A 20,423-nucleotide genomic window follows, 5' to 3' on the forward strand; every position below is an offset into this window, starting at 1 on the left:
CAGTGATCCACACAAGATGTTGCTCTTGATAAAAATGCCTCCCTGCAGAGCCTGCCTTTGCTGCCCTGATCTCTGTGTCACCTCGAGAATGGGAACTATGCACAGTCATTCTTGTTATTTTAATAACTTCTGTTACTAGTGGAGGAAAATAATAAAATTAATGGATACATATAAAATTGATTTACCTCGTTATAACCATTCCTCCTCAAGGTTTACATATTTAGCCAATAAATATGCCGTCTTTAAGAAAAAGAGCTTCATGCTTTGGCTTCTAAGCAGATGCAGCATTTCTGAGCTCCTAGGATCCCAGTGTCATAAAAATTAAGAAGCAGAGCACTGTGAAGAACCAGCAGGATCCTGGTCTGCTCCTCTTCTGCAGCCCAGCAAGGACTGCACACAGACTGCAGTATAGTTTGTCTCTGGGGAAGGCAGCAGTCTCTGAACCTCATCTTACATCTTTCCTTGCTGAATTTCCTGACTGCCCCACTGGCCTCCTACATTGCTTTTGTCTGTCCTTAGGTCTGATGTCACACACTTTCACCCAGGGCAGGTGCACAAAATGTGGATCAGGAGGTTCAGATTGAACACGAGGAAAAAACATTTTGCTTGCAAGGTAGTGCAGGACAGGAGCCGGGGGGGGCGGGGGGGCAGAGTCTCATCTGTGCAGCTTTCCCCATTCCAGCTGGGCAGTGCCAGGGCTGACCTGATCCAGGGCCAGGGAGAGTCCCTCTTCGAGTGGGCAGCAAGGCCAGCGATCTCCAGAGCTCCTTCCAGCCAGCACTTCTAGGAGTTTGCAACTGATGTAGGCTACAATCAAGTCATGTACAGGTGCGATACATGCAGGTGCAGGCAGCCTGGGCATTAGTCATCTCTTGATGCCAAGTCTCTGAAGCTTATGGCTTCATTCTCCCGTTTCTTTGTCAGCCCATCCGTTCCGCTCCTTGAAGACTTTTATTGCTTCTCTCTGCACTCTTCCCCGTCTGCCAGCAGCATTTCTTCCAGAGTAACCCAGCAGTGGCTGCGCTACCAGCTGTGCTAGACCCCCAATTCCAATCACCCCGTGGTCTGAAGAGTCTCTGGTTTTGCTTTGACACCAAATTGCATCTTGGCTACGTGCTGCTGGTTGATATTCCACCCTTAAGAGATGCAATGCTGGTTAATATTCCAGCAGCGACGTTCCCTCAAAGCCAATCCCAAGGCTGCCGTGACCAGTGGGATTTTTCTTGATTGGTGCATGCAATGTCCACTTAGCTCTCCCCTCCCGAGCAGGAAGCGACAAAGCCAGTCTGTTACTGAATTGAATAGAAGGAAGTCTCCACACTTACGCAAAGAAATTTGGCAGAAGTTAGATAGCGAGTGAAACAACAAGTGCTGCTGCAGAGATTATAGAAATTGCAGAAGCTGGTAGCTGTCTCTGGGGGAGATTTACAAAGCTTTCTGTGAAGGATTAATTCTTCCAAACCATTGCTTTGCGGGTGCGCGCGGTAAGTATATAAACGAATGCACCTTTGAGAAAGTTACATGCTTGGAATTTAGATGTCAGCTTGGTTTAGCAAGTTAAACCTGAATGATGTCTGTCCTGTCTCTGAGCATGGTGCCGTGTTCCCAGCGGCCGGGAAGGGCATGCAGCAGTGAGACACGCTACTTCTGGGGGCAACTCAATGCAGCTTGGCAGAGTGGATGAACCAATGGAGCAGCTGAGTTTTGTGGAGGGGAGGGACTGAGCTTGAAGTCTCTGTGCTAGGGTTTTGGAGTGGGGGGAACTATTTGCAATAACAAGAACTGGTTTTATCTCTTTGAAGCCTCCGATCAGCACCCCACGCCGCTCTGACTCTGCTATCTCCGTCCGTTCATTGCACTCTGAGTCCAACATGTCCTTGCGCTCGACGTTCTCACTCCATGAGGAAGAGGAGGAGCCAGTAGGTATTTGGGATTGTCTGAAGGAGCAGTATTAGGAAGTTCAGTGTCAAAAGAGTAACTTAGTGGACTCTTGTGAGTACATAGAGCTATCATGGGCAGATTTTTTGTGATGTCTGGCAACTGAAAGCCTGGCTGTCAGGACTCCTGGTTTTAATTTTGTTTCCACCACTGACTTCTGCAAATTACTTAGCTTCCTTCTGTACCTGTTCCCTATCTGTAAAGAGGGGGCAATGGTGAGGCTTTTCTGCTTCTCAGAAAAACTGTTAAGTCTTTGCAAAGTCATGTGTGATTCCCTCACTCTGCTGCAGAGCAATAGGGGGTTGTAAGTCTTTAGGCTGGTGGTCTAGCCCCGGGCAGCAAGACTAATACAATTCCCCACTGATTCAGAGCTCCATCCTGCATTTAGGGCTGCATGGCACCCCACTGACTTGATTGTAAGCCCCAGGAGGGTGCAAGGAATTGTCCACATGTGACTTTTGTAGGGGGAGGACACTTTTAAGCTGAGCTTAGCTTGTGACCCAGTAACTAACCCCAGCCTGGATGCATAAAAGGTCAGGCGGCATTTTGCCACAGATCTGGGAAAAAAGTGTGTGTTTCATATTTAGGAACCCCGGGGGTTGTGTTTGCATTTTTGAGAGCAGGACAGGATGAAAAGACAGACCAATCTGCAGTGATTGATTTGAAATGCTCTGAAATGTGAAGCCCTGCTCTGGTGTGGAGTGGGGAGCTGTGCTGCTACGGGAGGACATGCTCAGAGCCCACACTCCAGCAGTCTTAGTTAGTAAACAAAACTGGAGAGATGGGCCCATTGCGGCAGAAACAATGTTGTTTCTGCTTCGTAAGGGAATGAAAGAGCGCTTCCTTCAGGATGTTTCAAAAATACAAAAGGGCAAGCTGTTTTAAAATGGCTTTTAAACTTCAAGCTTAGTACAGGGGACATTTTTGACAACACAGTGTTCAGTCCGACCAAGCAAAAAGTACCAGACAGTGCAGCTCACAGAATTCTGGTAACTTGAGTCACTCTAGTAAAGAAGTTGGTCTGTGCATTTTGCTGTCGGGTCCTGATGCTGCCAGATGCTGGTGGCCGCCAGTTTGTGATGAGCTGAGGGTCTCCAGCCATTCCAAAGTTCATTCTTCCTCTACCTCTTACACACTGGAGGTCAGCAGCTCCAGACAAAAGTTTATTTCAAGATATTGAAATCCTTAGTGTGCCTTGTGCCCCAGGGTCCCCAAGGCTCACAGCTGAAAAGTTGTTTTGTTCTTTCTGCAGAGCTGGAGGCTCTTGGGTTTGGACTAATCCTTGTGCTCTTTTTGTCCCTTTCTCTCCTCCTCTTCAGGAGCCACTGGTGTTTGCTGAACAACCGTCCGTGAAGCTGTGCTGCCAACTATGCTGTAGTGTGTTTAAGGATCCAGTCATCACAACTTGTGGGGTAAGGCAGTACTCTTCCAAATCATGAGCATGGGCTCCACAGATATCTTATGTGAGCTATAGCCAAGCCCTGACCTGTCCCCAGTGACTGTCCCCAGTGACTGTCAGCCTGAGTGAGCAAAGACGAGGCAGGCCCTCACCAGGGAAACCAGGCCAGCGTAGGAGCAGAGATGCTGAAGGACATGTGTTAGATTTCCACACAAGGGAGCTCTGAACCAGTCTGCAATGGGTTGTGCGGGGCACTCTGCAGTTAGCCAGAGAAGCCTGGGGCTCGCTTACAATTGGATGGCTTTTCCCAGGAGAGCTGTACTGTCAGCCTCCCTGTGCTGGCCATGTTCAGTCTCCTTGGTGTGGCTTCGGTGAGGTCTAAACTCCTTATTCCCTCTCCTGGAGGGCTCTGCAGAGTGCTGCTGCCTCCTGGGCACCCCAGGAACGGCTGCTCTTCAGTTGTGAAGAATGTGTTTCTTATAAAACAAGAGTGGCTTGAAGCTTCATTTAGTTAATGCTTGCAAAGGGATTTGAGATCCTCTAATGAAAGGCACAGAGTATTATGAATATTCTTCCATATTCCATTTTACTGGGATTTAATAGAAACTGTATATTATTCCTGCTTCTTTGCTACATGTGAAGAAAGATGGCTTTGTGATGGGCTCTCTAATGCTTCTGACGTGCTTCTGATTGCTAGGATGGAGCTGTAGCAACAAAAGCGGAGAGCAGGATTGTTTATTGCAGTGAAGGTGCTATCCCCAAAGGTGCTGGAAGTTGGTGCAGTTTTGCTGCACCATTTTAGTAAGCAGCTCTTCATGGAGACACTGAGATTTTTCTGGTTAATATGGAAAAACAAAACAAAACAAATCTGCTGCAGGAAACAGACTGGCTTCATTTGCAGTCCTGGTTTGGCAGCTCTGGAGAGAGCACCATGCAGCTGTGCAGGGCAGGAAAAGGCCGCCTGAGCAGGGCAGCAGATAACAGCTCTGAAGAGTGACTTGCAGCCTCTCCAGTGCTGCTGCCAAGCGCTGGCCCTGTGGCAGGGGAATGTGGCTGAGGAGGCTCCAGGGAACCCACAGGGCAAGTGCAGGACCAGTGAAATGCTGCAGCCTTTGTTCCTTTCTTTATATTCGTTAGCATGTTAGATTGTATTTGCTACTTTATCACATTAAATTGTTACAGACATTTCTGCTGTAAGAATAGAGAAATAGAGAGCTATTTAAAGTGGCAACATTTACAGTGCATTTAACAGGCTTACAAACCAGCTGTTCCATCCACCTGACAGCATGACAGCTTCAGCTACGTTAAAAGAGCTACAGAGGGATATATGTGATGGGCTGACTGGCCAAGGACAGGGAGAGGCCAGACTTCCCCTTGTTCTTCCTGTTGAGGACTTCTCAGGGAAATGAGAGGAATGACATGGACTAAACTGGAGGGTGAAGTAGGGAAATCCCATGCAGACTTGGAGGGTAGGAGTATCAGAATGTGGCAGAACATGCCAGTGGCTTCGGCTTGCACCATGATCATGGCCTGATCTGGAACAGGGCAGAACCCTCAAAGCTTCAAACTGTGTGCTTAATACTTCTCAGGAACAGGACCCATGTTGTCCTCTTAGCTGCCTGAGCAAGCAGCTGGTTTTTGCCCTGCGGTGCAGACTCAAGAGCACACTGAGCTATATAGCAGGCAGAACAGCTGCTGAGGCCCCTGAGCCACAGGCTTTGGTATCTCCCACCTTCCTCATCGTTAGCCACAGGGAATAATTTGTCCGATATTGTTTACGCTGACACTGCTGTTCCTCTTTGTCTCCACAGCACACATTTTGTAGAAGATGTGCCTTAACATCTGGTGAGTACAGAACTGTTCTTGTGTGATGCAGCCAAAACACTGTTATTTTCTGGTTTGTTTGCTTTCACTTAAAAAGAAACCCACAGAAAGATGTCTGAAGGGCTTAAAACAAGCTGTCAGTCACAGGCTGCCACTGCAGCAGTGTGGTGCTGGGGCATGGGTGGCTGTGCAGCTCCAAGCTCGGATGGTACGCGCTGTAGCATGGGCACTAGAGGGCTGGGCCCGGCTCTTGGGCACAGGATGTTCTCAAATCCTGGAATATGCAATGGATAATCCCAGGATAATACATGTCTCGCCCAGAGTTGACCCATTGATTTCAGACAGAAAGCTTTCTGTGGCTGCCTGTCCGAGGAACAGGGGGGCCGTGTTTGGCAGAGACCCATCAAACCCCTCCTCCCCCTTCCCGTTAGTGCCAGCTCCCTGGCCGCTGACTGAGCCCATGCGCAGCAGCACACAGAGCTGCTTTAGCTCACCCAGCTCTTCCAGAAACCTGATGGAGCCCAAGTGTCTGGCTGCTGGCCTGGCCTAACCAGCTCCCACTTGGTTTGGACACTGCACTACAAAAAAGACTTGATTTGGCACAAGCCTGTGCCCCTCTTGGAAAGCCGTTGTTCAGCAAAAAGCCAAGCCTTTCGTATTTCCAGAACAGCGAGCCCTGAGGAGGCTCCCTGGGGAGTCCAGCAAAACAGCAGCTCTTTCTGCCTTAAGATGTTTGTCTTCCACATGAGGGGTCCCTCTGCTTCACATGCTCATCCCCTGTCACCATGTTGTGCTGTATCTATCCCAACCAACAGATCTGTAGCAAAAGGCTTTGCAGTTGCTCAGTTTTGTTCTTGCCCTCAAAGCTCATGTCTTTGCTTCACTGCAGCATCCCTGGTCTGCAGTGCCCTGCTGGCAGCAGAGGAGCTGAGTCCCAGGCCCCGGTGGGGGAATAGGTTATGCATGGGGCATCTGCTGATTTGTGGTCACTGCCCGTGAATACTCTCACACTTCAGCAAGCACAAGGTAGTCTGAATTAGTGTGGCCTTCTTTCACTGGCAGCTAGCTCAAATTATCATGGATTAACATAAACTGTAACTCTTCACCAAGCCCCAAGACAAACCAGAGATAGTGGCTTGCAGACCTTGTGTGAATATTCATGGCTCGTTCCATTGCCACCCATCTGGGAATTGGCTGTCTTGGCCAGAGAAGGCAAAAAAATAAAATCTCCATGCAGAGGCTCTTGGAAATGCTCCTGCAGTGTCTCAGTCCTTGCTGACTCTCTCTTTTGCTTCCCTACCTGGCAGAGAAGTGCCCCGTGGACAATGCCAAACTGACTGTAGTGGTTAACAACATTGCGGTGGCTGAGCAGATCGGGGAGCTCTTCATTCACTGCAAGTATGGCTGCCGGCCTGCAGCCAGCAGCAAGCCCGCTGCCTTTGAGGTGGACCCCCGTGGATGTCCGTTTACAATTAAACTGAGTGCCAGGAAGTAAGTGACTTGTTACCAGCATACAGCTTCTCCAGGGAAAGGGCTCTACCACCAGCAATCTGCTGTCATATCTGAGCTGCCCTGCGGCTCCTGGGGACAGTGCAGCTTCTGCCAGCAGTGCCCTGCTGGGGCGTGCAGGGGTGTGGGAATGGGCAGGGTGACTTGAGGAGACAATTCTTTCCGCTATGTCTCCATCTTAGGATGATGGCAGATGGGCTGGTCTCAGGGAAAGGATGCTGTTCTCTGCTCTCAGCTTACCCAAGTGTCTCAGCAGTGGGTCAGGGGATACACTGTGAAGGCAGCCACCTCACATCTGGGTTGAAACACTGTGGTTATGGTCAAGCAGAGACCTTGGGATTCTTTTTGTAAGAGGAGTAATCCTACTTATATCCTAGGAATCTGAAATCTAGCTCCCTCCCCATCCTAAATGCATTCACTGTCTTCCCTATCACCTGGCGATTGCCTGTTATTGATAGCTGCCTGAAGGCTCAGCCGATCAGCTGCAGAAGTAGATGTTCCCTGCGTAAATGTGACCTATTATTACTCTCAACTTACTGGCCAAATGAGAATTTAAAGCTGTAATTGCAGTCTTAGAGCAAGAGGCTTTCGATCACCTGACACTCTCACAAGACTGGTTTGCTCCTTTACTGATGATCTGTGTTGTTTCCATTAATTTTTGCTTATTGTTTATTTTCCCTTCTTTTGCTTCTCTCCATGAGCAGAGATCATGAAAGCAGCTGTGATTACAGGCCGGTTCGCTGCCCCAATAACCCCAGCTGTCCACCTCTGCTGAAAATGAACCTGGAGGCACATCTGAAAGAGTGCGAGCACATAAAGTGTCCCCACTCCAAATATGGGTAAGGAGCTGGTGCTTTTTAGTGGGAAAGATGCACGGAGCTTGTTTCTGAGCTACTTTTCAGCTACTGCAGCTACTGGCCTGAGACTGAGATGAGGCTTGCAGGGCTTGCAGAAGGCAGCTCCTGAGCCTCTTGTTGAGAACAGGCAGGTCACGCTGCCCAGCTGTAAGCCCTGCTGGCAGCCCAGAAGGGGGCCGAGTGCGTAGGCAGAAGAACCAGCTGGAGGAGAGTCAGAGCAGTGGTTGTGGCCAGAGCCACTAAGGGAGGAGGACAAGTACAAGAGTAATGTGAGCACCACGGCAGTGTCTGTCAAACCAGTCCTTCTCCCAGGGCAAGGGAAGTGCCGATCAGCCTTGGAGGGTTGACTGTCACCTGAGCAAGGAGTGCAGCCCGGGCTGGGGGTTCCCTGCAGGATGCACAGCTAAGGTTACTGTTGCAGGAAGAGATGTCTTGGTAGAAGCAGAGCAAGGCAAGTCCTGACAGAGCAGCCCTGACTCCCTGCCACGCTGCGGGCCAAATCAGCATCTGCTGAGGTCAGCTGCAGTTTTTTCCGTTGGTTTTGATGGCTCTTAGATTGGACTCCTGGTGAGCACATGAACTGACACCACATTCTGTCTCTTGCCCAAGATCAGCTTTTCCTTGCAACTACCTAGACAGACAGACAGTCAGACAGTTCAGTTTGGGGCCTATGCCCTGGCTAGAAGAATGGGAGCTGCTTGGCCTCTCTGTTGCCCTGCAGTTGCCTGACCTCCCTCTGAGGAGCCAGCTGAGCAAGGAGGTCTCCAGTGTGGCCCTGCTCCAGCCAGCATCTGCCTTCCCCTTGTAGGTGTACATTCATAGGAAATCAAGACACTTATGAGACCCACTTGGAGACGTGCAAGTTCGAGGGTCTGAAGGAGTTCCTGCAGCAGACAGACGATCGTTTCCATGAGATGCAGGTGGCAATGGCCCAGAAGGACCAGGAAATTGCCTTCCTGCGCTCCATGCTGGGGAAACTCTCAGAGAAAATTGACCAGCTGGAGAAGAATCTGGAGCTTAAGTTTGGTGAGTCTGCAATGGATGAGCTCTGTGGTCAGAGCTGTAAGGACGGGGCAGCTCTTTGTTAGAATGGTGCATTACAGGATTCATTCCATGCTTAAAACTGGTGCTGAGCAGGTTTCAGGAGGTTCAGATATTCCTTGCAAAGGAACAAATAGGGGTTCCATTGACTTCTCTGCTGCCAGAACATCATGGGACCTAATCCTGCAGTCACTGGTCACATGGCAAGTCCTAGAAATGTCTGCAGGCAGCTATCACCTTTCTCCTGTGACTTTTTCCTGTGCAGTCCGTGGGCACAGGCCCCCATAAAAATCAGCAAGTCGAATAGCCAACAGTGCAGCCATCCTGGAGTGAGCATGGTTCTTGGACACCTTTGCTGTGCCCAGTCCTGTCTTGCCTCTGAAATTTGCCAGGTCTTCAGCATCCAAGTACAATTTGCATTTGAGTAGCAGACACCCTCCTGCTTTTCCCTGCTAACAGCAGTGGGTTCTCCCTCCTTGTTCAGAGGTTAAGTGGCAGCAGGTGTCCTCTGCCTGTTCCCCTGGACACCATCACTGACTCTGCAGTGACTATGGGCCTGTCCATCTCTTGTAGATGTGCTGGATGAGAACCAGAGCAAGCTGAGCGAGGACCTGATGGAGTTCCGCAGGGATGCCTCCATGCTGAACGTGAGGAGGGAGCTGGGCCCTGGGGTGGAGCAGGGATTGTGTGCAGTTAGCTGGCTTTGCTACTAGTTAGGTTTCTCCTGCAGTGTGGGGAGTCTTTGTGGTTCCTTCCTGTTTGCTGGCTCTGCTGACCCAGGTTTGATTTGCTTTTAGTACAGCTGGGGTGTGGGTGAAGGTTTCCTCTGGGCTGAGTTAAAGACAGCTCAGTGAGCACATTCTGGACACTGCATCTGGGCTGCCATTTTAACTGGTTCTGCTGCCTTTTCTCAGCCTCTTTCTGCTCTGGAAATGTGTTAACATAGGAAAGGACCCCTGCAGCAAGGAGAGAGCCTTCTGCTCCAAAGCCTGGGCACTCCTATACCTGTTATACTAGCCAGGGACAGTATGCCCTTCTCTCTGCCTGCAGAGAAAGCAGGAAGATAAGCAGATCCCTGCTAGAAAAGTGGGAGTGAGAGCTGTCTCATGATTTTGGACATTATTCAAGCACTGATATTGGATAGACATTCCTCCCTAGTTCAGGCAGACTGCATCCCACTGGGTCTACTGATTAGGAGGAGCTTGCCCTGGTTTACCTAAGCATGCTAACGAAGAGGGTCCCTATGGACGCAATAGGGACTAGACTGTGGAGGAGATTACAAAGAGACCTTCCAATTCTTCTCCAGCAAGGTGGGCTTCAAGAGCCCAGCTGAGCAAGCAGTCCCCATAACCAATTCGATTATTTTTAGCATTCTGGTGAATGGCAGAGCAATGACAGTATATTCTGAAAGGTACTTCTGTGCCTGCCTGAATGCTGAAGAGTTCAGTGCAGGTCTGAGATGCTGTCAGAGCCCCATGGTCTCCGGAGGGAGGTGACAGAGGGATGTATGCATAGAGTCCTAGAGCAGGAGACCTTCGATCAGAGAATGAGTCAGCTGCTGAGGGAGGGCCTTCACAGGGAGTCAAGACCTGTCTAAAGGCAAGAGTAGGTTTAGCAGTGGAGGGGGACAGTCTTAAAGCCGTGTGCAGAAGGGCAGGCTGGTCTTGATGGCTCTGCAGTTCATGCAGCTTGTTCTGTTTTTCAGGACGAGCTCTCCCACATTAATGCTCGGCTCAACATGGGCATCCTTGGATGTGAGTATGCATGTGGTTTTCATCCTCTCAGGCTGGGTTTGGGGGGATGGCCCAGTAAGCCCTTTTAGTGATATGCACAGTTGTCTCTGGGTGCAGCAGTAATTTGTACACAGGGTCACCACTGCTGCAGGAAGGAGATACTGGTGGGAGAGTTTGCCAGAAGCACTGGTTGAAGGGGAACTCACAGTGCTGCAGGGTTATTAGCTGCTGGGGGGAGGTGTCAAGTGGACTCTGCATCTCTGGCCTCCCTAGGCCCAGCCCAGGAGTTGCATTAGGGAGATGAGTCCTGAGGCTCAGAGCAATGATAAGTCGATGGGCTGTAAGGGTGGGACATGAGATCTTGCAGCCAGACTGGGAGGGTGTCACAGTTCCTTCTGGCCTGCAACAACATGAAGTGCAAGGAGGACCTGCCAGGCCAGTGCAGGGAGCTCTGTCCCCTCCAAACTCACCATGACATGGCATGGCACTATTGTCCCACCTCTCACCTGCCCTCTTGTTTCTGTAGCCTATGATCCTCAGCAGATCTTCAAGTGCAAGGGGACCTTTGTGGGACACCAGGGCCCTGTCTGGTGTTTGTGCGTTTACTCCATAGGAGACTTGCTCTTCAGTGGCTCTTCAGACAAAACCATTAAGGTAAGAGCTTGCCTCTTCTGTGTATCTTCTGCATTTGTAAATGTGCTTCAGGTGGGACAGAAGCTGAGTTGCAGTTTGTGGAGTGGGGGGATGTCACTTCCCAAAGTTTCCCCGAAGAATCTTAAATGATTCTTTGCAGTTATAGTTGGGCAAAATTCTCTGTGAGGAAACGCTATGTGATAGTGAAATGGAGAGACAAATGGTTTTTGCAAAGCCCTGATTAGAATTTCATTCCTCATGCTGCTGGTTTTGCTTTGTATGGTGCTTAGGGCATTCAAGCCTATTTCAGCTTCTGATTTTATTTTCCCTTGTTATAAAATGTCATCCTAGAAAAAAAAATTTTCCCTGATCAGATGTGTCCTTTTTCCACTTTATGGCACGTTTGTTTTTCTTTGTCCTGTTTTCAGTAACTCAAACTGACAGCACTGCTCCAGTGCAACCTAAACAACAGTTCCCAGTGTCACCATGTTGGCTGCTGGTGGCTGCTGGCTGGGCTGGGGAGCTAGGCGGGCTGCCATGACTAGCCCTGCCAGGAGCAGAGCTTTGGCTTAGTTTCTTTGAGTGATAGTAAGAGCCACATGGAAGAAAATGGACGTTGCTGTACTTTATTGAAATAAAACAGCTTTCTCCCCTGTCCTGGCTGCTCTGGGCACCACGTTTCCATGTTCCCTCTCTTGAGAGAGTGGTGTGTACTCACTGGGGAAAACCTTTGTAGTGGCAGAGGAGGCTGTGCTGTGCCATTGGAGCCCTAGGATGGGGAGCAAATTGCTAAAGCAGGAGCCCGAGAGCTGCTTCTCCAGTTCAGTGTGTTGTGTTGGCCTGGGCTGTGAAAGGCAGAGCTGGAGAGGGCTGATGTGTGCTGCTGTCCAGTGTCTCATTAACTTCAACCTGACCCTTTACAGTAAATTTCCTTTCCTAGACAAGCTTATCTCTGCCTGGGAACCCGGAAGGCAGGTGCCCAGGTGACAGCCTGTTTCCTCGTTTCGGTGCTTTTGTGGCTTTGCTGACATCCTGCCCGGGTCCCCAGCTGCTCTGTCTGCCAGCATGTGACCCTCTGCTGACTTGTGTTTCCTGTTAGGTGTGGGATACCTGTACCACATACAAGTGCCAAAAGACCTTGGAGGGTCACGATGGAATTGTACTGGCTCTCTGCATCCAGGGGTGAGTGGAGAGGGACACCTGCCCCTGCAGGAGAGAGCGGGGAGAGCACTGGGGCCCTTACAATTCCCGTCTTTGGTCCTGCACATGCCAAGATTGTGCACGAGAGGCACATCTTGCCTCTTTGCTCTTTAAAAATCTACAAAGCACATATCTCTTTGGCCTCCCCTGCTGTCCTGGCTTCCTTCCCTGGTCACCAGCAGGGTGCCCGGCCTCTTGCTCAAAGGGCTGATCCAGCCCAGCCTCCCCATGAGACCTGGGCTCCACTCCTGGGGTTGGTATGTTTAGTCTTGGCCCGCTGAGGCTGCGGGACTGCAGCTCCTCGCCCAGCACGGTGCCTGGGAACGAGCTGGGACCCTGCACGCGTTGCTCTCCCTCGCTGACCTCCTTTTGTTTTCTGGTGACATTACAGGAACAAACTGTACAGCGGCTCTGCTGACTGCACCATTATTGTGAGTACTCAGGACCCCTGCTCTGCTTCACAGTTGGGATGTGAGATCTACAGGCCAGCCCCAGGCTGTTGTAGAGCAGGGACCTGCATCCTTTTTTCTATAAGGCTCTTCAGCTGCCAGTGGTATAAGACTGATAACCCCTGTGTGCTTTATCCACTGCCATCAGCCAAGTTACTCGTGGGTTGGATTTGGGTGTTTCCTGCAGGCTAGATTGCCCACTCCCCACTCCTATGTGGGGAGCCAGAGTCTGGTGCTCTGAGCTGGGGCAGGGTGGTCAGTCCTGATCAGGCCAGGACAGTGGCTCATACAAGTGCCCTGTCCTGCCTGTGTTTTTGCCTGCGTGTGATTGCCTGCCTCCAGAGGCAAAGAGGAAGGGCTTCAGCACAAGGGACTTGCCCCTGCTCCTCACGGGCACTCTTCTTCTCCTTTGCAGGTCTGGGATATTCAAAACCTGCAGAAAGTGAACACGATCCGAGCACATGACAATCCTGTTTGCACTTTGGTCTCCTCGCACAACATGCTGTTCAGTGGCTCTCTCAAAGCCATCAAGGTAGAGCTCTGGGATGGCTCCTCTTGGTCCAGTTGGGCACCAGTGGTACAAACTGTCAGGCAGCAGCATCCAAACAGGAAGAAAGTGGTATTTTGGTCTGTAGGTCACCTTGTTAGTACACTCTCCTGAGCCACACAGAGAAGCACAGCTACACAGAGCAGCCAGCACTGCTGGCTCTGTGCTCTGTACTGAAGTCAAAGATGTTCTGGGACCTGGCTGAAAGAAACACTTTGTTTCTTCTAACTCTGTAAACCTGAGACTGCAGGTGGAGTATCTTGGCAGTTCCTGAGTGTGTCTGTCCTTGGGCCCCCAATAGACATACTCAGACCATTGGGAATTGGGTCTGGGGTTCAGAATTGGCTGGGGATTCAGGCTGCCTGTTTTGAAACCCCCTCCAAAGGATCTTGAATTTGCATTTTTTACCTAAAGCATGGAGAAATCGGGGAACAGCTTTGCAAGTTGCCCTTTAAAGCCTTGGCTAGATTCCCTTGGTTCTGCTTCCAGCTCCTGGTGAGACAGCTTATGGGACCATCCATCTGTAAGAGGGCGCATGCTCTTTTCTTTATCTGGGGCCTGGAGTGGTTCAGCTATCTAGAGAGTGCTCAGGGCTGGAGGAGCAATGAGACAGCACTAAGCAGAAGGAGAAACTGGGGCCTTTTGTTTTTTGTCATCCCTAGCTACTTTCTGCCAGATGAGCCGAGCAGGCCAGTAGTGCTGCTTGGAGTGGCAGGGTAAGATCTGTCGGTCCCTGTGTGCTGGGGCTTTTGGCTGTGGTTTCCCAGGAGCTGTGGGAATGGAGCTTTGCAGGGACAGGCTGGGAGTGGAAGTCCAGAGCAGTTCTTTACTGTAGATTTGGTTTAGGTTTTTCAAGCCCATGGCTCTGCTAGGGAAGGGTCTCTGCCAGTGATAATGCAGGCTCCAAGCTGGCTTTCCCAGGCCCTCTGGGAACATGCTTATTCAGCATAGTTATTGTGTTTTATCCGCAAGTCAGTGGGTTCAGGCGATTCCCACCGAGCAGGAGAGCCAGCATGAGGTTCCACTTAGTGATCTGGTAGGACCTTGTGCTGGCTGGCTGGGCAGGGGTGGGCAGCGCCTGGCTCCCGAGCTAGAGGCTGACCTGTTCTGCCCCATCACTGCCCCGTCTACTGAGACTCTCCTCTATGTCTGTGTGTGTGTTTGTGCTTTCCACAGGTCTGGGATATTGTAGGTACCGAGCTCAAACTGAAGAAGGAACTGACAGGTCTCAATCACTGGGTGCGAGCACTGGTGGCTTCTCAAAACTATCTCTACAGTGGATCTTACCAAACAATCAAGGTGGGACCCTGAGACTTGTGGCAAATGTAAGCCATCGGCTCTCTCCGTGCCTCTATGTATCTGTATTCTGCAGCATGGGTTGGTGGAGCAGGACAAAAGGTAGCTGCTAGGATGTGAGAGCGCTGCTGTAGCGTTGCTGACACACTAGATTTTACTGTGCTGATTGCATCTTTGCAGGCACAAAGGCTGGGGTCTGGCTGGTCCTTGGGAGCGCAGCTGCTGGGGGATGCTCGCTAAGGCAAAACGCGGCCTTGCAGCCATGGCGCCTCACGCTGCCTCCACAGCTGCCGCAGCGTTATCTGCACTGACAGTCCTGCTGATAAGAGGAGAAGGTCACTGTCTGGCTGCAGAGTTACCATAAATCTGTGTGTGGTTTCCGAAATGCCCTCAATCTGCATTGGCTCAGGCTTTGATGAATAGTTCACCTCTCAGCATCTGGGTGACACAAGAGAGTTTGAAGTTGCCCTCCTCAGTGTTAATAAATCCCTGTTAATTTGTCTGCATCAGTGTTTAGTGCTATCAAGGACTGGGTTGTCTGTGCACGTGTGTGCATAGTCACACACAAAGAGTGTGCAATCTCCACAACTTTTTCAGCCTGGATGTTCAAAGCTGGGCAGCTAAATAAGATAGCAGGACTTTGCTCATCAGTACTGAACATTCCCAGCCGGACAGATTTGTCCTTAAAGATGTGATCTAGGCACACGTGGAGCCAGGCTGACTCTGTGCGTGGCTGGAGAATAGCTTCAAGGGAGCTCTCTCCTGGAGAGGGGTCCCTGCATGGGTCTCATCCTGCCTTTGCTCTGGCGTCTCTTTCAGATCTGGGACATCCGCAACTTGGAGTGCGTCCACGTGCTGCAGACATCAGGAGGCAGCGTCTACTCCATCGCTGTGACAAACCACCACATTGTGTGTGGCACCTACGAGAACCTCATCCATGTAAGGGCTGCAGGGCTTGATGCGTTTGTTGGCTTGAGTCTGGGGGAGAGGGGCAAGGAGACGGGCGCCTGGCTCTGCCTGTCCCCTTCATAGCACACCCGAAGCATGGGTGCAGAGCACCCACTCTAGAGGTGTGCGTGGAGGTGGAAACACCTCTCGGAAGAGAAGTCAGTGGCCTGCAGCCCAGTGCAATCTCCAAGCCGTGCTCTCTTCCCGCAGGTCTGGGATATAGAGACAAAGGAACAAGTCCGCACGCTGACCGGCCATGTGGGTACAGTCTATGCCCTTGCTGTCATCTCCACGCCGGATCAAACCAAAGTCTTCAGTGCATCGTATGACCGGTCTCTCAGGGTACGTGTCCAGGGCTGTGCAGCTGCATCTGTGCATTTGTTAAAATATGGACAGCGTTGAGGGAAAGGGAGGATGGGGGATCCTCATCCCTGCATGCCACGTGGCCTCATATTTAATTTGTGTCACCTGGCTCGAACCCTGTGGCACACAGTGTCCCCCTTCCCTCCTGGGGCCTGGGATGTGCCAGAGTCCCGTGCCGCTCGCTTGGCTCACGCTTCCTGTGTGCCCGTAGGTGTGGAGCATGGACAACATGATCTGTACTCAGACGCTGCTGCGACACCAGGGTAGCGTCACTGCCCTCGCAGTCTCCAGGGGCCGCCTCTTCTCTGGCGCCGTGGACAGCACTGTAAAGGTTGGTTTCCTCAGGCTTCTCCTTGATGGTTTGGCCTCTTCCAGTACTGGAACTAGGGCATTAAATAAGTTAGGAGTGGTCTTCAAACAAGGGGATGGTTCTCAACAGGTGGGAGGTTTAACTCCTGACATAGGGTGTTGTGGATGCTGGAAGCCCAAAGGGAAGCTCCACAAGAGGATGAAGAGAAGCCCACAAAGCCTCTCACAACAGTCACTGCCATGGGCTCCTGTTTCTCCTCCACAGGTCTGGACGTGCTAGCGAGAGTGCCACACTAGTCCTGCACACTGAAAGACCAAAAACTCCTCCCCTCCGTCGGCCTGCTGGGTGACTAACACCACTATGAAGTAACTGCTGCAGCTCCTCTCCGCACCGACCACTGCCTGCTGCTGCCCATCGGCCGGTTCCCCCCCACGAGGAGCCCGGCTGGCAGCTCTCAGGATGGGGTCTGGCCCACGGATGCTCCAGACGTTCCCTCAGATCTGCCATATATGATTGGAAATGCAGAGGAAGCCATTCTGTTGCCAGCACCTTCCGCACCGCGGGGTGCCCTCCTCTGCCTGCATCCCCCCAGCCAGGGAGCATCTTCTGGGGCCAGGGCAGCTCCACAGAGCAGCGGTGCAGATGCAGTGCAGCCCTCGGCCAGCGATGGGACTGAATGGTTCAGCTTGTGACAGGCGGGAGCCGGCCTGGCCGGGGAGGTGATGCTGGGAGGCTGGTCCCCTTGTAAATGGTAGAACTGAGCATTAGGCCTTGCCCTGGTTTGGGACCCCGACCCCTTTCTGTCTCTAGTATTTAATTTTACTGCCAAGATGTCAGGCTGATCCGTCTGGGAAGAGGTGTTTTCTTGAGTAGCCAGGTACGATTTTTATGCCACAGCTAGTTCTCAAATCAAATAACACAAGCCCATTGTTCACCACCCTGTAATAATGGTCTCCACATTAAAGAGAAAAAGCCTCCGTTGCATTTTTACTCACATTTTCTACTGTTTTTAAGATTGTAATATAGATTTGATTATTTCTTCATTGACAATAAAAGCAGAAAGAGTTGTTCCTGGCCAGCGTGAGTTATTGCAGGCTCCTGGTGGGAGCCAGTGGCCAGCACCAGTCCAGCAGCAGCTCCTGCACCTGTCCACCCCACGGCTGCTGCCAAGAGCCGCACTTGGCTGCCCCGGAGAGGTGGGCACGGCTACGGCACCCGCTGTGAAAAATGGGGTGCAGGGACTGGGCGCCTTGTGGGGGGAAAGCCAGCCAGGCTGCCACACACCCCGCAGCACCCCCAGCACCAGCACCCAGCCCGGCCAAGGCAGAGGCACCCAAGGGTGGCCTCGGACCATGCAGCACATACACCCGGCAAGACACGACCGCGCCGCAAGGACCCGCGTGCACCGCAGCATCCGGCACCCGCACGCCTGCTCTGCCGACATGGCCTGGGACCCCGCGGCTGCCCATCAGCCCCGGCTGCATGGCAGGAGCCGTGATGGTTTTTGGATACAAACAGTGGTGTCAGCGCGGCAGGGGTTTTATTTTTTTATTTTTCTTTAAATATTTGTTGCCAGACTTCGTATAGGAGCAAACTTCTTCACAGCACCACGAGCCATCTACTATTCAGAATAGGAAGAATAAGACGAGTAGAGGTGAAATCTAAGCACAGAAGAGCAGGGAGAAGCACCAAGATGCATAGCTTGACAGATGGGATACGATACAGAGTCCATAACTTAATCATAAAAAATATATATATGTATATATCCATCATGTAGAACTTTAAGGATTTTTTTTTAGATACATATTTTTTTTTTTCTTTTCAACAGATATTTTCAGGCGGGTGATTTTTTTTTTTGTTATTTTTTAAAGTCTTTTTTTTTTTTTTTTAAAAGAAATTTCAAAGTTGTGCCAAACACATCTGGATCAGCGACCACAACAGGAGAGACGGGGGGAGAGAGAGAAAACGGGGGACAGGGAAGGAGGCAGAGGAAGGCAGAGGGAGAGAGACCACTCTCTACGTCTCAAGAAAAGAAAAGAACAGCAACACTTTGTTTTGAAACCACAAGCAAAAAATGCATTCATCAGGACTCAAGCGACTGAACCAGACTCCAACTCCAGTTTATACATGAATATACAGTGGTGCGTCCTGGAGAACGCACGCGAGCACACGCACCCCCGCGTGCACACACACGCACACTCACACGCACACCGAACAAATGCCAAAAAAAAAAAAAATAAACAAAACCAAACTCTGAAGACACTCCAAAAGAAATGAAACACCTCCAGTATAAGAATTAACAAAAACCTCCATAAAACAAGGCACATCCTTTGAGTTCTTAACGGTGTAAAAATAAAGACGTGACACTGAATCCCAACGGAAAGACCCGAACAGAACTGCTTGCACGTACCTTCCACCCAGAGAAAAGGTAAATATTGTGCTACTCTTAGAATGAGTTTGCCACAAGACACACAGCTTAGTATAATCTAATAGTTTTTCTCAAGCTAAAATCCAGTTTTCTCTTGATTTCTTTTAAACTGCTTTATATATAATTGCTAATATTTTTAAATCTTTTAAATATATATTTGTTAAAGTTTATTCTTTTTATTATTTTGGGGTTGGGGGAAATCTGGTCTATATCTTTTTCTTTTTTTTTTCCCCTCCAATAAATTAATACTTCTTTATAGCTTATCACTGTCCTCTCCCCCGGCGGGGAGGGGCCGGGCAGGGGCACGTCCCGCTGCCCCCCACCCGCACCACCGAGGGCCCCGAAATGGGGCGTTCGCTCCCCGATTTGCAACCAACGCAAACAAAACTCCCTTCCCACGCCTGAGGCGAAGTCCCCGTGAAGGGAAGCCCCGCGGCCGGGCCCCCACGCCCCTTGGGGCAGCATCCCTCCATGGGGCAGCCCCCAGCCCGGTGCGACGCCGTGGCGGGACCCCGCGTCCTGCCCGCCCCCGGCGAACGACGACGGAAAAAGAAAGAAAATTTTAAAAGGAAAATTAAAAAAGGAGAAAAGAAACCCAAGTGCATTTACCCACCCGGACCCGCCACCGGCACGGTCACCGGCAAAGGCCATCGGCGACACGCGGCACGCCGCCGCCGGAGCCGCCGTGCCGGGCAGGGCTTGTGCTACATTCGGGTCGCGGCGACCCACGGCGCCAGGGCCGGCAGGGCACGGGCGCGACGGCGGCAGCCACCGGACAGGTAGGTAGAGAGACCACCCCCAGAGCCCCGGCAGCTGGCGGGGGCCGTTTCGGTCCGGGACGTGTTGCTTTGTTTCTTCTGTTGGTTTTTTTCGTTTTGTTCGTTTGTTTGTTTTTTTGCTTCTGCAAAAGGGAGTCCTGCCGGAGCCGGCGCCGAGTCCGTGAGCACAATCCTGAGGTATCTTCTTCTTTGTGCAAACCCCGAGGGACGGGATGTCCGGGAGGGGACGGCTGTACAAAGGGGACAGGGGGAGGGCAGTGGGGCCGGGGGGGTCGTGGATCGTTGTGCCCTTGTGCCCACGTAAGCCCTGAGGTTTGCGGGGGGCCCTGGCGCCCCTCATTCCAGCATGGCGTCCAGCTGGTCCGCCAGGTCGTCGAACATGCTGCCGATGTCGTCCAGGATGCTCACGGTGCTCTTCGACTCCATGGCTGAGCTGGGTGAGCAGCGGGGACGGGTCAGCGCGCTGCCCACGGGACGGTGGCACCGCACGGACCCCCCTGCCCCACGCCATGGCCCCCTCTGCCCTACGGTGCTCAGCACCGCGTCCCCTCCCCGGTGCAGACCCCAGTGCCGCTGCACGGCTGGGGCCAGCCCAGCCCCGGGACCCTTTGGCTCAGCGTCCCCCAGCGTCACCTCTCCAAGACACCCCCCAGCGCACCTGCACGCCCAGGTCGCCGTGCTGCTCCGGCACGGTGTGTCGTCCCCCCCCCAGTGCCACCCTCCCCAAAACAGCTCCACTGGGGCCCCACGTTGCTCCAGCACAGCATCACCCCCCGGCACGGTCCCGCTCCCGCCATGGTGGCACATCCCCATCCCCATCCCGCGATGCCGGTGGCCTCTTGAGCCCCCATCCCCACGCAGCTCAATGGCACAGCGCAGCCCCGCGCCCTCCCCAGGGACCACCGGCCGCCCCTCGCCCCCTTACTCTGCCGCCTGACTGTCCTCCTGCTTGATCTTCTCCTCCACGGCCTGCAGCGCGGCGGCCAGGGACGCGCTCGTCTCCTCCAGCTTCTGCTGCGCCAGCTCGGGGCCGGCGCTGTCGACGGAGGGACCGGTGATGGCGGAGCGAGGCGGCTTCACCGGGACCTGCTGGGGCTGCGCGCCGGGCGAGAGGGGCTTGGCGGGGCTGGAGCAGAGCGAGGGCGGCGTGCTGGACGGCTTGGCGGCGG

General features: G+C 52.1%; 2 protein-coding genes across 5 annotated transcripts in view; one reads left to right on the forward strand and one right to left on the reverse strand.

Moving 5' to 3' along the window:
* Nucleotides 1-17,110, forward strand: part of TRAF7 (TNF receptor-associated factor 7, E3 ubiquitin protein ligase) — a 36,122-nt gene extending 19,012 nt beyond the window's left edge. For all 4 annotated transcript variants that reach the window (XM_010570478.1, XM_010570479.1, XM_010570480.1 and 1 more), the window contains 17 exons: nucleotides 1,803-1,919; nucleotides 3,258-3,350; nucleotides 5,149-5,182; nucleotides 6,469-6,652; nucleotides 7,375-7,509; nucleotides 8,336-8,553; nucleotides 9,142-9,215; nucleotides 10,274-10,322; nucleotides 10,828-10,955; nucleotides 12,034-12,116; nucleotides 12,526-12,565; nucleotides 12,999-13,115; nucleotides 14,307-14,429; nucleotides 15,246-15,365; nucleotides 15,585-15,716; nucleotides 15,949-16,068; nucleotides 16,312-17,110. In XM_010570478.1, coding sequence (XP_010568780.1) covers nucleotides 1,803-1,919; nucleotides 3,258-3,350; nucleotides 5,149-5,182; nucleotides 6,469-6,652; nucleotides 7,375-7,509; nucleotides 8,336-8,553; nucleotides 9,142-9,215; nucleotides 10,274-10,322; nucleotides 10,828-10,955; nucleotides 12,034-12,116; nucleotides 12,526-12,565; nucleotides 12,999-13,115; nucleotides 14,307-14,429; nucleotides 15,246-15,365; nucleotides 15,585-15,716; nucleotides 15,949-16,068; nucleotides 16,312-16,326 — 1,782 coding nt within the window. In that variant the 3' untranslated portion in view covers nucleotides 16,327-17,110. The remainder of the gene's footprint in view (nucleotides 1-1,802; nucleotides 1,920-3,257; nucleotides 3,351-5,148; nucleotides 5,183-6,468; nucleotides 6,653-7,374; nucleotides 7,510-8,335; nucleotides 8,554-9,141; nucleotides 9,216-10,273; nucleotides 10,323-10,827; nucleotides 10,956-12,033; nucleotides 12,117-12,525; nucleotides 12,566-12,998; nucleotides 13,116-14,306; nucleotides 14,430-15,245; nucleotides 15,366-15,584; nucleotides 15,717-15,948; nucleotides 16,069-16,311) is intronic.
* A 2,480-nt stretch (nucleotides 17,111-19,590) lies between these two features.
* Nucleotides 19,591-20,423, reverse strand: part of CASKIN1 (CASK interacting protein 1) — a 15,930-nt gene continuing 15,097 nt past the window's right edge. The window contains exons 17-18 of the mRNA XM_010570615.1: nucleotides 20,180-20,380; nucleotides 19,591-19,687 (exon numbers count right to left, since the gene is read on the reverse strand). Of these exons, the coding sequence (XP_010568917.1) occupies nucleotides 19,591-19,687; nucleotides 20,180-20,380 (298 nt within the window). The remainder of the gene's footprint in view (nucleotides 19,688-20,179; nucleotides 20,381-20,423) is intronic.

The sequence above is a fragment of the Haliaeetus leucocephalus genome, unplaced genomic scaffold (genome assembly GCF_000737465.1).
Source record: "Haliaeetus leucocephalus isolate CR32 unplaced genomic scaffold, Haliaeetus_leucocephalus-4.0 Scaffold295, whole genome shotgun sequence".
NCBI lineage: Eukaryota > Metazoa > Chordata > Aves > Accipitriformes > Accipitridae > Haliaeetus > Haliaeetus leucocephalus.